At 37.3% G+C, this 12,642-nt stretch overlaps 1 protein-coding gene across 2 annotated transcripts in view; it reads left to right on the top strand.

Moving 5' to 3' along the window:
- Positions 1-12,642, top strand: part of lrfn2b (leucine rich repeat and fibronectin type III domain containing 2b) — a 51,151-nt gene that overhangs the window by 35,487 nt on the left and 3,022 nt on the right. For both annotated transcript variants that reach the window (XM_087813215.1, XM_087813214.1), the window contains exon 4: positions 9,117-10,507. In XM_087813215.1, the coding sequence (XP_087669341.1) occupies positions 9,123-10,507 (1,385 nt within the window). In that variant the 5' untranslated portion in view covers positions 9,117-9,122. The remainder of the gene's footprint in view (positions 1-9,116; positions 10,508-12,642) is intronic.

Genomic DNA, 12,642 nt, shown 5'->3' with positions numbered 1-12,642 from the left:
TAAGTTTAACACAACTATACAAGAAAAATGTAATGGATGCATTGGGACGCATCCTCAGCCATGTATACTGGGATCATTGTTTTTTTTCAGGTAAGCAGACCATGGATCAGCCTTCTTAATCCAAAGACACCTTGTGTATTTTTCTGCGGCTTTGCTTTCAGATTGAATGGCCCTCTTCTTGGTCACCCCTGTCACACCCTAGGATTCATTATTATCATAAATTATCATGCCATTGCTGATATGGCGATTATTATTTCTATGATTTAAACAGTGATTGTAAGCATAAAGATTGATTGACTGAACACAGTGGCCACCATGAAGCAAATAGCTGGGCCTGAGAGCCTCAAAGGGTCAGTTTATATAATAGATATGAATAACTATCCTGAGGAACAAAGAGAACACACAATCCCTCCATGCAGCTCAGCACTTCTTTTCACTTCAAGGATTTTTATTTTGTTAACTTTGCGTTCTTCGCTACCTTCAGCACGATTGTAACCCATTTAAGGATGGTACAACAATATTTGTCTCTGTTAAAAACATCAATCTTACACTGTTTTTTAAAGTTTAAACAACATTGCACAAGTGAAGTTGTGCCTCACCTACATAATGAGTATAATAACTAATTAGTATATTCCCAATGGAAGGATTTCATTTATGTAACACAATCTGAACAACTGTCGTTTATACTGATTTAAAGTTTTGAAAAAATTTGGCTCTTCAAAAGATTTATGTATATATACATTTTTATTGAAAACCATTTTTATTTTTCATATAACATTTGTTACAGTGTATTGCTGCTCACTGGAAATATATTTATATTATTATGTGTTTTTCTTCTCCTCGAACAATCCTTCATCTCACTCATTAGGTTACAATGCCTCTGTATAAAATTAACTTGGACAATCTTCAAGGAATACAGGTTTTAATTGTATTGTATACAGTGGTTCTGCACATTATTCCTACCCTTCCATTGTTTGGGTGTTTAAGTTGCTTATGATTGACATTAAACGATACCTAAGGATCTCTCTTTTGAAACCCATTTGTTTGACACTGACACATTATATACCTTTATGATTGTTAAATTATACATATTTTTGTCATACCGTCAACTTGTTAACATTTGAATTTTTTCACAAGTACATTTGGAAGAATTTAAGATGTTCTCCTCTCTGGTCCATTATGTTATTAATCTTGATAGGAGTATTGCTGTACCAGCTTCGGCTCTTTCATTTTCAAACCATTTCTAAACCCATTTCTGCAGAGTGTAAACAAAAGGTGTACACATTTTGCTAATGAAATTGCTTTTTCGCATTGTTTGGAAACTAAACATTCTTTGAATATGAGGCCAGGGGTGTTCTTCGTCTGCATTGCTGACTATTGATTTGCAATTTCCTTCATCCAAAGATGGTAGATATAGACCACAATTGCCACAAAGCTAACCAATGTAGAAAACCTTTTTAAATAAATTAAGTTGAGATACTGTTATGGCTTAAAGTGGTATCATCTCTGATAAAGGGAACAAGCTAAGTACAGCCTGATGCAGTAGGAGTATTGTTTCTTCTTAAATGGTTATACTACTATACTTTTTTTATATTTACTCAGGTAAATGTAACAGAGATCATTTAACTTGTTACAACCCATTTCTGACAGTCGCTAATATTGCCTCCACCTTCCAGGCTTTCTTTAGCTCTTCTTTGAGCCCATGGTATTTTTATTGTTTTCATGTTACTTTTTATATCACCCTATGGTCTCTCTATCACAACAAATTTCCTCTGTTGCTTTTCCATGATCACAATGTCCGTTTTTTTCAGTCTATATCTGATAGTCCCAAAGGATCTTGACTCAGACGTTCTTCATCACCTTGGGAGGTGCTTCCCATCTTGACCTCTGGGTTTCCTATCAGTCCAGTCCAGGGACATCAGTTCTGCACAGATGTCCCTGGAGACTATACTTGTTACCTGGTAATGATATTATATTAACGCTTTACCTGCCTCTTACATCCTACCGTTGGTGGGATTGGTAAGTGATGGAGGGTTTCAGAGCCCTCTTTTTAAATCCTATACTGATCTTTCCTAGTGTGCTAGATCTGGGTCTCTACTGCTCTGTTGTTCATATCAGCCACTTCAGCCATCTGTCACTTGGAACATGTGGAGGTTTTTTCTCTGATGCTGGGTCATCTGGTTTCACCTTTATCAGTTTCCATTGTCTGAGACTAGTATCGGCTCTAATATTCATCCACTCTCTGCTTCCTATTGCACAATGTCTATAGTCTCTGTGCACTGGGCTTAGGGTGGATCCCTTCATGTAACTGGAGCAACTAGTTTTAACATCTGTTGCCTTCATTTTTACTTCTTTGGCCAGTTAACTATTCCAGAGGGAAATATGATCTGGCTATAGCTGTTATTTGACCAAATAATTTTTCTGTAATTGATTACACTCTAAGACTACCTTACTATATTCATATATTTGGCTGTTGCTGTTTCCTAGTGACATTTGCCTGTGGTATGTTAATGTATGTTTAGCTCTTCTCCATACAGGCGATTTAGCATAATAATAAGTGTAATTCCCTCCAAATATACAACCTTCCCTTTTTCCACCATTTGGCCAAACTCATCCAACCCAAACGACTTTTTGATGTCACTACCCTAGATCCTAAAACGTTCCTGATCTCTGCGATACAGCCCTTGATATTTCCTGAAAACATTAGTGTAGAGTTGACACGGTTAAGCAAAGATCATAGAAGAATAATGAATCATCAGCAGACCTACATATAACAAGGGTATATTGGATACAATAATGTTGGATGTACAAAAATGTTAACAGTTCCATCAAGAACAGATTATATGAAACTGAAAAAAAAATCACAGTGATATTCCAGTTCCATTTAGTAAAACAAAGAAATCCAAAATTTAAGTACAAATTACAGGGAAGATGAAAAACCTATTGGGCATCTTATATATGTGACGTATGCTTTTAAAATAATGAGGTAGATTTTTTTTCATTTTTATTTGTTTATTATGTATATGATGACTGACGAATAGTCATGCTTTTTAGTTCTACACTTGACAATTCACACTAGATACTGATCAGCATATTCCATCTGGGTCTACATCAATTCATCTCAAACATTAAACTCCATTGTAGCACAAAACTTCCATTTAATGGCAGACAGTAAATTAATCTCAGTGAGCAGTTACACTGTAAGACCGTGGTGTTCCTGAGCCCCACTGTTCTGCTGTCACAACAGGAAGGAGTCCACACTGCTATTTTCAGCACATAGAACTAAGTTTCATTAACAACACAATAGAAAAGCAATTTCATAATGTCACTTTTTCCAACCAGGATGATTAATCTTTAAGAGGTTCTGACCTGTTTCTCCAAAGAGAAGATGAGAGAGAGGAGGGTGTAAGGGTAAAAGCCGGAGGTGGGACCCATACGTGAAGGGAGAGAAAGGGCTATAATAGAGTGCAGCGGAGCTATACGTCCAATATATTTTCCTCACTTCTTTCTGTTAGTTAGGAAAATAGGTTGGTCTTATCCCAAGCGGCTCACATGAAACCCCCTCTCTGTCACTGTTGATGAATGAGAAAGAGGAAAAATAAATCAAGTCTCACTGGAACCGAAATCGGCACTGAATCAGAGGGACACTTTGTGTGCTACTTTGCTGATAAAGCGACTGTAGGTGAACGTGAGTTAAATGCCAACCCCCTATTTATATTTGTAGATGTAACTTGAAAGACTTCCATAACTAACTTTTATCATGGAAATGTATCAGAAACTTTGATCTCCTATCTAAAGAAGAACCATCCAACTTATTCATAGGATTTAAGGGTTCATTTTTATTTGCATTCTATTCACTAATAGGAAAGTGAAATTTGTTGTTGTCAAAAGTTAAAAATGGAGCAAGAGAAAACACCAATCTGCTTGGGTCCAGAAGGGAAAACTGTATTATCAGAGTTTGACATTGAGAATGTTACACCAGTTTGAAAATGACAGCGGTTTTGAGTAAGAAGCACAGAAAGCCCTATTTCCCATGATTCCCATGAGTCTGGTTTCTGTGTAGAGAGGGAGGTTTCAGTAGGGGGAGAAAAGGATGTTGTTTTTGCATTATTTAGATGCAGCCTCATAAGAGACATCATTGTTTTCTGATTCAGTGTGATTAAGTTAAAGCAGGCCTGTCAAGAGTGATTTTCTTTTTCCAATTTTTCGTCCTTGTGTTACCATTTTCCTCTTCACACCCACCGTACCACTAGCCTTAGTTTCTTGTTTCCTTTTTGAAGCACTAAATTACAAAAGCGTTTCATGAAAATTCATGAAAATTCGCAAAGAGAAAGTCCTCCCTTAAGCTTGTGAGTGTCAGAACCTTCTGACAATCACCATTTCATTCCCAGTTTTACTTTTGTTTACTTTAATAAATATGTGTAAGTTTAATAATGAGTTTGAGGGTAAGTGTAATAAACAAGACCCTGTCCTCGGTTTTGTCTGGCAGGAACTTGACCAGGTCAGAATATTCTGAAAGATTGTGTTTTATATTTAGCACATTAATAAGAGGGTTGTTTTTTAATGTTTTCAATGAATAGCGGTGAATATTAAAGCTAGTCATGAAACTCTAACCTAATACCTATTTTAATGGCAGAAACTGCAGCCTACTTAACCACGGTGAGGTTACTAATTCCTCTCAGGGGTTTGTGTTGAGTGTGCATGTGCATATTCCTCTATGATGTATTTATACATTTAAATATAGATAATCATAAATAAACAGACATAATCTAACCCTTATCTTATAGAATTGAATATGACTCATAGTAATGTACTTTTTTCTATAAATCGTACACATGAATTGTAGATCTTTCAACTATAATTGGTCCTTTCCAGCTCTAGTCAAATAATTTATGAAGAAAAATGAAACAGCTTCATCTGTGTTCAAACAATTTTTAACTAAAAATAACAATTTTCAGCTGATCAGGCAAGATGTATTCAGATTGTACTTGATTTAGAAGAACAAAAAGAGGGGCTTCAGGTCTCCTGACAACATGCTGCCATAGTGCATACAAAATTAATGACGAGAAAGAAAATGGATGAGAATATGGAGCAGCGTCAGTGGGCGTGAGATAATATTCACTGAAGCTGTTCCCAAACAAGCACACGTGATCATAAATTCTCTCTATTACCAATGTGTTTATTTTACCGTTCATTTATGCTTATAATAAGACAAACAAAAGTCTCCCAAAAAATAAGACAAGGATATATGAAGAAGTGTTTGTAGCGGTTGGCTTCCCTGTGACAATTATGGAAGACTTGAAAAGACCGGTGTTTACTGGGTTTGATTCAGGAAGCCTGAGTAAAACCCTGCGTATATTAGCTCATAAAGGTCCCTGCTTCGAAAAACTTTCTCCATATTCATGAAGTACACGGAACACTTAGATAGATCTGATAGTAAACACGTGAGATTTTGATGAATTTAAAAGTTAAAGCAGCCCATGGTAATGAATAATTAGCATAAACCTTCGCCAATGAATAGACAATGATGACCATATAAAGAAGTGAAGTTGATCCTGACATTCAAACTTATTTTTCTGAAGCAAATATTGAAATAATTTTGGGTAAAGTTTATAAAAACATGTTATTGTCTTAAGTTAGAAGTGGGGTTAAAAATATACATTTTATTTCTCTTCTGTCCATTGTGAAGCTCAGGGATTTCACAGATGTTGTCCTAACCGTAACTGTCATATCAGTTTTAAATATACGCACAATCCAATTAAATCCTTTACAGACAAACCGCTGTAGCTAACATCTGGCATTGTCGACGAAGACTCAGCAGAATACTCCATATGAAACTAACTTTCACCGCCCATAATCTTGCCTCTGTAGAACAGAGAACATATTTCAGGATAAACATAAATGATTTGAGATGAAATAAACACACAAAAAACACATCAAGTCACAGGAGGAGGGATCTCACAGTCCAAAATATCACCTACTAGAGAACATTGTTGCATTATTGAGGAAACCTGTCAAGAAACTACCTAACCATTGTTAAGATATTTTATTATTATTATTTTATAAACAATCCTTATTAAGAAATTAAAGAGATATATCACAATTATAAACATAATCTGGATTTTAATCTGTTAATTGTCAACTAATTTAACCAAATATGTTTTATTTTTTGTTTCGATCATATTTTTCAAACGCATCTGCGTATTGTTCACCTAACAAAGCGCAATGTGAATTGAATTGTCAATTTCTAATAGTGACAAATTATTATTTTGCACATGCTCAAGAACAAGCTTAGATTGTTCAAGTATCTAACACAGATCAAAATACAGTAAATTTCCATATATACATTTTATACACAAATCCGTTCTGCTCCCGCTTTATTAATGAGACCCAATGTTTTTTTTAAACGATGTCAATGGACAGAATGAAGCCAAATAAATCAAATGTGTCAATCCTCCTCCTTTTACCTTACAAAGCTTGCAAAGTTTTCAATAAATTAACAGTACTGTTTTTGTGAAAATTCAGTATGAAGACATAAAAGATGCTCTATACTGGAGGTAGGTAATAGTGCAAACAGATGAACAGTGACTGATAAATCTAAAGCTGCTATGTCCTCCCCACCATCGGGGCCTGACAAAGGCTTGGGGTTTCACAGTTTGTGAAAGTGAGAGAGAGAGAGAGAGAGAGAGAGAGAGAGAGAAGAGGAAGTTAGAAAATAGATTTGAGAGAAAAATAGGAAAAGCATCAAGATTCTCCAGGGGTGCGTGTTACATCATGTGGGTGTTTCCGTGACTGTGACAGCTTTATTTGCAGGCAAGGATATTGTTAAGTGTCCCCAGGGTTTCTACCTTCAAACACACAACCTTCGTCTAGAAGTAGACGCTTCCTTTGAATTACAGGACTTATTACTGACATGGGATCATGTTCTGATTTACTAAAAATGGCACCACAGTCTTTTATAGAAATGAATAGGGTGACAATAGGTTACCTCCACTACACAATGTTGCCAGACGGATGAGGACCTGGTCAGACAGCCATCTTAACCTACACTTGGCACTTAACAGGTCTGTGAACTAAAGAACTGACAAACATTTACCGGGATGACAAGTGTCTGTGACAGCTCTTTAATCTAATCTTGGTGTCCAGCTGCGGAATTTTTTGCAAGCAGGGGTAATGTTCAGTGTCCTTTGTGTCTACCCATGCTTCAAACAGACAATCTTCCTCTGGGAGTAAATGCCTTGCAATCTTCTCGGGCTTCTGCTGATTTGTAGTTTACCCAGATGCACTCATGTTTAGGTTTACAGGTTCCCCACGCCGTCAAGTTTCCGGATAGTCCTTGCGTGTGAGTAGTTCTGATTGTGATTTGGTCCCTCTCCAGAACTGTGAATACAGTGAATACAGATATAAGACCAAGCCCACTCATCGCCCTTTTTGGTTTCACTGGAGAGATAAAAAACATAACGTCTAACAATCAGCGTCTGATTTTCTTCTGCTCTGTCTTGGCCCAGAGGGCAATCTTGCTCAGGTGAAAGGACACTGCCCCGCCCACACACACTCAGAGACGTCATGTCGTGCCTTGAAATAGAAAAAATACGATATGCTTCAAAAAAATTACAGAAAGCATTCCATGACACGTAGGACTCTCTTGTTGAATTATTTAAGACCTTGTAAATATTTGCAGATGCAAAAACACTATAGCATACACTTCATAAATCCACCTGCAAATTAAATCTGATACACCTTGTATCTACTGAAGCTTCTGCATTTTACATATTCGTATTGATGCATCTCAACATTCCAAGTATTTAGACATTTGCCATATGAATTTGTTTGAATAAATATTTATTTTCTAACAATCATGTATCGGTGATTAAAATAAATAAAAAAATTACAAAACGCAAAGTGTATCTTTAAAAATTTTTTATCAAATATATATATTAATTATATATAAATATTTTTAAATTAATTTATTATTTAAACACTCAATCATAGAATACTTTTTCTACATCTCAAACTTGATGGTTCAGCACTAGCTTCTTATGAGTACGTCTCCTGCTCCTCTTCCACTCAATGTTCTTGTGTAAATTATTCATCTACTTTCTCTTCATCAGCTCTTTCTGTCTTCTCACTTCCATTCTGTCGAACCTTCTCCGGCTCACCTGGCTCTCCCTCTTCCTGCTCTTCCTGTGCTATGAGAGAAACCGTCCAGGCTGTTGCTCCTAAGCTTTGGAACGATCTTCCTCTCCCTCTACACTTGATGGATCTACTGACTCCTTCAAGAAACATCTAAAGACATTTTTATTTGTGCGGACTTTTCCTTGATTTTCTGGAACTCCTGTGTCGTTCTCTGCGTTATCTTGACCTTTTAAGTATATGTTGTATTGAGTATTGTTTTGATTGTTTAAGCGCTTTGTGACCCTGGTCTATAAATATAAATTACTTACTTCCTTACTTACTTGTCGTTTTTATCAACTGGGGTTCATGTTCACCTATAGAGACCTATAGGGAAATAACATTTACAGCATAGTAATCTTCTCTATTTAGCAGACACAAATGTCACGTTGCTAATCCTAATCAACTGTAAAACGTGTCATGTTGTCAATGTGGGTGGAAAACAGCATAACATTGTGTGAGAGTAAATCATTTGGTTTACCTTATATTTTTAGGGACTATCACAGCAGCCTGAAGACTAGTTAGAGACCTGGCATCTCCTCGACACAAGTCAAGTCGGCAGAAAGTTGCAGGGGATTCAAACATGTCGACGTTTTCAAGTCTCTATCGGGTCTTGATGTCGCCTTAATGAGCGTGCAGGTCTGGTTTCGTCGCTCCCTTATTCTGAATTCGGTGATTTAAAATAGTTCTAATTAAAGCGCAAGTGCATAAAATCGTACCGTAATCATTTACATTCTCAGAAGCTTCAGAGGAGATACAAAAAGTTTGTTGCATGAGAACCGTAAGGTACACGGATGCACGCAGTGATACAACAAAAAATACAAAAAGGTTTTTGCCATGCGTCTGCATTACCTGTGCACTTATGATTTTGTGGACATTCTATGTCATCTACTCATCAAGCTTGAAACTGCAACAACTGACATGCTTTTCTCTTCCTCCCTCAGGTTTCAATGTCTGACTCTACCATGGACCGCATCATCTGCTACCTGCTGGTCCTGGTAGCCACAGTGATGATCACCCATGCCTGTCCCAAGTACTGTGCATGCCAGAATCTGTCAGAGTCCCTGGGAACGCTATGTCCCTCCAAAGGCCTTCTTTATGTACCAGCAGACATAGACCGCAGCACGGTAGAACTTCGACTTGGGGGAAACTACATACTCCGCATCACACAGCAGGATTTTGCCAACATGAGTGACCTGGTAGACCTAACCCTGTCCAGAAATACGATTAGCTATATTCAGCCTTTCTCTTTTGGTGACTTAGAAACACTGCGATCACTTCATCTGGACAACAATCGCCTGTCTGAGATTGGACCTGATGACCTTAGAGGTTTGGTCAATCTGCAGCACCTCATCTTCAATAACAACCAGCTAGGGTACATTAATGACAAAGCCTTTTGGGACGTGGCTCCTGCCTTAGAGGACCTCGACCTTTCCTACAACAATTTAAAGTCTTTGCCCTGGTACTCGGTCAAACAAATGATCAACCTGCACCAACTCAGTCTGGATCATAATCTGTTGGATTTTATTCCAGAGGGCACCTTCACCGATTTGGAAAGATTAGCTAGACTGGATCTGACCTCTAATCGACTACAGAAGCTACCCCCTGACCCAACCTTTGCACGTGCCCAAGACTCAATCATTTTGACAACACCCTCTGGCCCCCAACTCTCTCTGAGTCTGGGTGGTAACCCACTACACTGCAACTGTGAAATGCTGTGGCTAAGAAGACTTGACCGGGATGACGACCTGGAGACCTGCGCCTCACCTACAGCACTGAAAGGTCGTTACTTTTGGAATATAAAAGACGATGAGTTTTTGTGTGAACCACCTTTGATCACGCAGCACACTCACAGAATGCTAGTGTTGGAGGGCCAGACTGCAAGTCTACGTTGTGAGGCTACAGGGGACCCATCCCCAACTATCCATTGGATCTCTCCTGATGACAAGCTGCTTGGAAACTCCTCGCGCACTGTGGTCTTCAGTAATGGGACTCTTAGTATCACTATCACCACCACCAAAGACTATGGCACCTTCACCTGTATTGCTGCTAATGTAGCCGGGGAGTCAATGGCTTCTGTGGAGGTCTCTATTGTCCAGCTTCCTCACCTCAATAACCCCACCGGGCAACCAACTCAACCCAAGTCCCGTCTTTCTGATATAACAGGTACCTCAAGAGTCAGCAAAGGAGTTTCTCAACCTGAAAAGACTGTGTCAGTCTCAGAAGTGACAACTATGTCAGTGCTTGTCAGGTGGACAGTGAGCGAATCAGCACCCAAAGTTAAGATGTACCAACTCCAGTATAACTGCTCTGATGACGAGGTGCTGATCTACAGGTAAAGCCCCTCGGATTATCTTTCCTTTTTTGTTTATAAACTCATTGTTGTAATTGGAAATATGCTATATATATTGGAATAATGTAAGTCAGTAAGCGTAATTATACGTCACACTTCAGGCAGTTGTGAATACTCTTTAAACATACAATGTGTCACCAAAGAATCCCCAAATATTCATGGAAATACAAATTTAGAAGGGGACCTGTCTTGTAGAAGTGCTCGAATTTCCCATACCTTAAACGGTCTGTTTTTAACAAGATTCTTAGTCACACTTATGGGCCCAGTTCCACCACGTAGGCTTGATCAGTACAATGGGGAAGGATTGATCGACAGGATTATCAGTTTACCAAACAGATAGCAGCAATGATTCTACATTCATTCACAAGCAAAAAAGAAAATTAACTTTTTTGAGTTTTACCCTCAAAAATTCCCCCAAATCCTTATTTTAATTTCTTTTTTTTAACCATCATGGCTCATAGTCATGATGTTGACATTATTGCAAAGTAGTAAAGTAAGTTTTCTTTTGAATTTGTTGACTGGATGTCACTTGCGAATACTTTGAAATATCTATTCAACTGTGGCCTGTTTTTACTGACGACCTTTACTCTGTTTCCATATACTGTATAGCCATTTCAATAAGAATATTAATACAAGACCACTAAGTTATTTTTACATTTGCACAAACCATTGCCATGGCCTGTCTGAAATAGGTGTTGTAGGCATTGATTTCTTTCTCTTTTCATAATATTGCATAAATAAGCAAAGCCCATGGTCTGCAATGAATTTAAAATCCTTTAAAAACTATTTATACAGCCTGAAAATGGAGGTTCTTACAGTATATAGCACACGTGTTATTACCAAGGTTGGTCATAAATATATTATTGGATAGTTCAGGACAACTACATCCTCCTCCCAAGGGACATGTCCTCCTCACGTCACATGAATTACCCAGATCTTGTGCTTGGCTGAAACTTGCTGGTTAAATATTGTATTACTCCGGATGTATTGTAAGAGTTGACCTAGTGACTAATAGATCCAGGTCTTCCAGAGCATCAGAGAGTCCTCCAGTAAAATCTAGTGTCTACATTGGCTTTGCCAACATATAAACTAAGAAGATGTCCTGAAGCTAGTTAGGATCTAATGAAAAGATACTGGATAAAATGAGTGTGTTAGTTTCAAAATATAATTAAAACATGTCTTCATTCTGTTAAAGTATACTTTGAATAATGAAACCGAAAAAGATAGTATAAATCAATTTAGTATTACCATGGGTCTTTTCCACTGATTCATGTGCATGACTCAAAAAGTATATATAATTCATAGGCAAAAGAAGCGTATTAAGCAGATTTTTATTTGGAATTCAAATGAAACAAGCATGATCACATTTCCCAGCAGGCATTCAATATTACAGAAGAAAACCAATAAATCAATGGTGTGGCCTGGTGAAAAAGAAAGTCTGAAAAATCTATAGAGATAATGCTCATCCCCCATTTGCACTTCAGCAAAAGACAGTCAATGCCTCTAAGTATAAAGTCCACAGACATTAACAGAACCGTGTAATGGGATAAGATGTTTGTGATGGGAGCTCTTTCTTTTAATTCTATTACCTTGCTTAGATTAATGACATTGATCAGCATTTTCTGGTAAACACAACTAAACTTAATTTGGGTGTACAAAGGTGTGAGTTCAAGATTTTATTATTTTTATGAATTAAAATGAACAATTTCCTGAATCTGTAATTAATGAATAACCCTTGAACAGCGAAATAATGCGCATATAGAAAAAGGTTCCCGAGGCTGAATAACTGTTGTCCCATATCCCAGGAATCTAATTATAATTGTGTAATGAAGTGTAGTAGAAGCTGAGAGATGAAACATTTTTTGAAGAAAGCTGCCTCTCTTGTTGTACCCCTGCATGACTAATTTGTATCCCACCAGACAAAGATTTTTCAGGTTCAGACAGATCCTTATAAAACTACAGTAACTTGAAATTAATACAATCTTTCTTTGAATTCCATTTTAACACGTTAACACAATTATTTAAATTAATTCATTTTTGCAATTACATTTATGAATAATTTTATGAGTGTAGAATTGTTAGGAATATACAATGAGTTTGTGCTTTTTGTCTTTTTT

This window comes from Callionymus lyra, chromosome 17 (assembly GCF_982586985.1).
Source record: "Callionymus lyra chromosome 17, fCalLyr1.hap1.1, whole genome shotgun sequence".
In the NCBI taxonomy this organism is placed as follows: Eukaryota; Metazoa; Chordata; class Actinopteri; order Syngnathiformes; family Callionymidae; genus Callionymus; species Callionymus lyra.
This window is presented reverse-complemented; position numbering and strand designations above follow the sequence as displayed.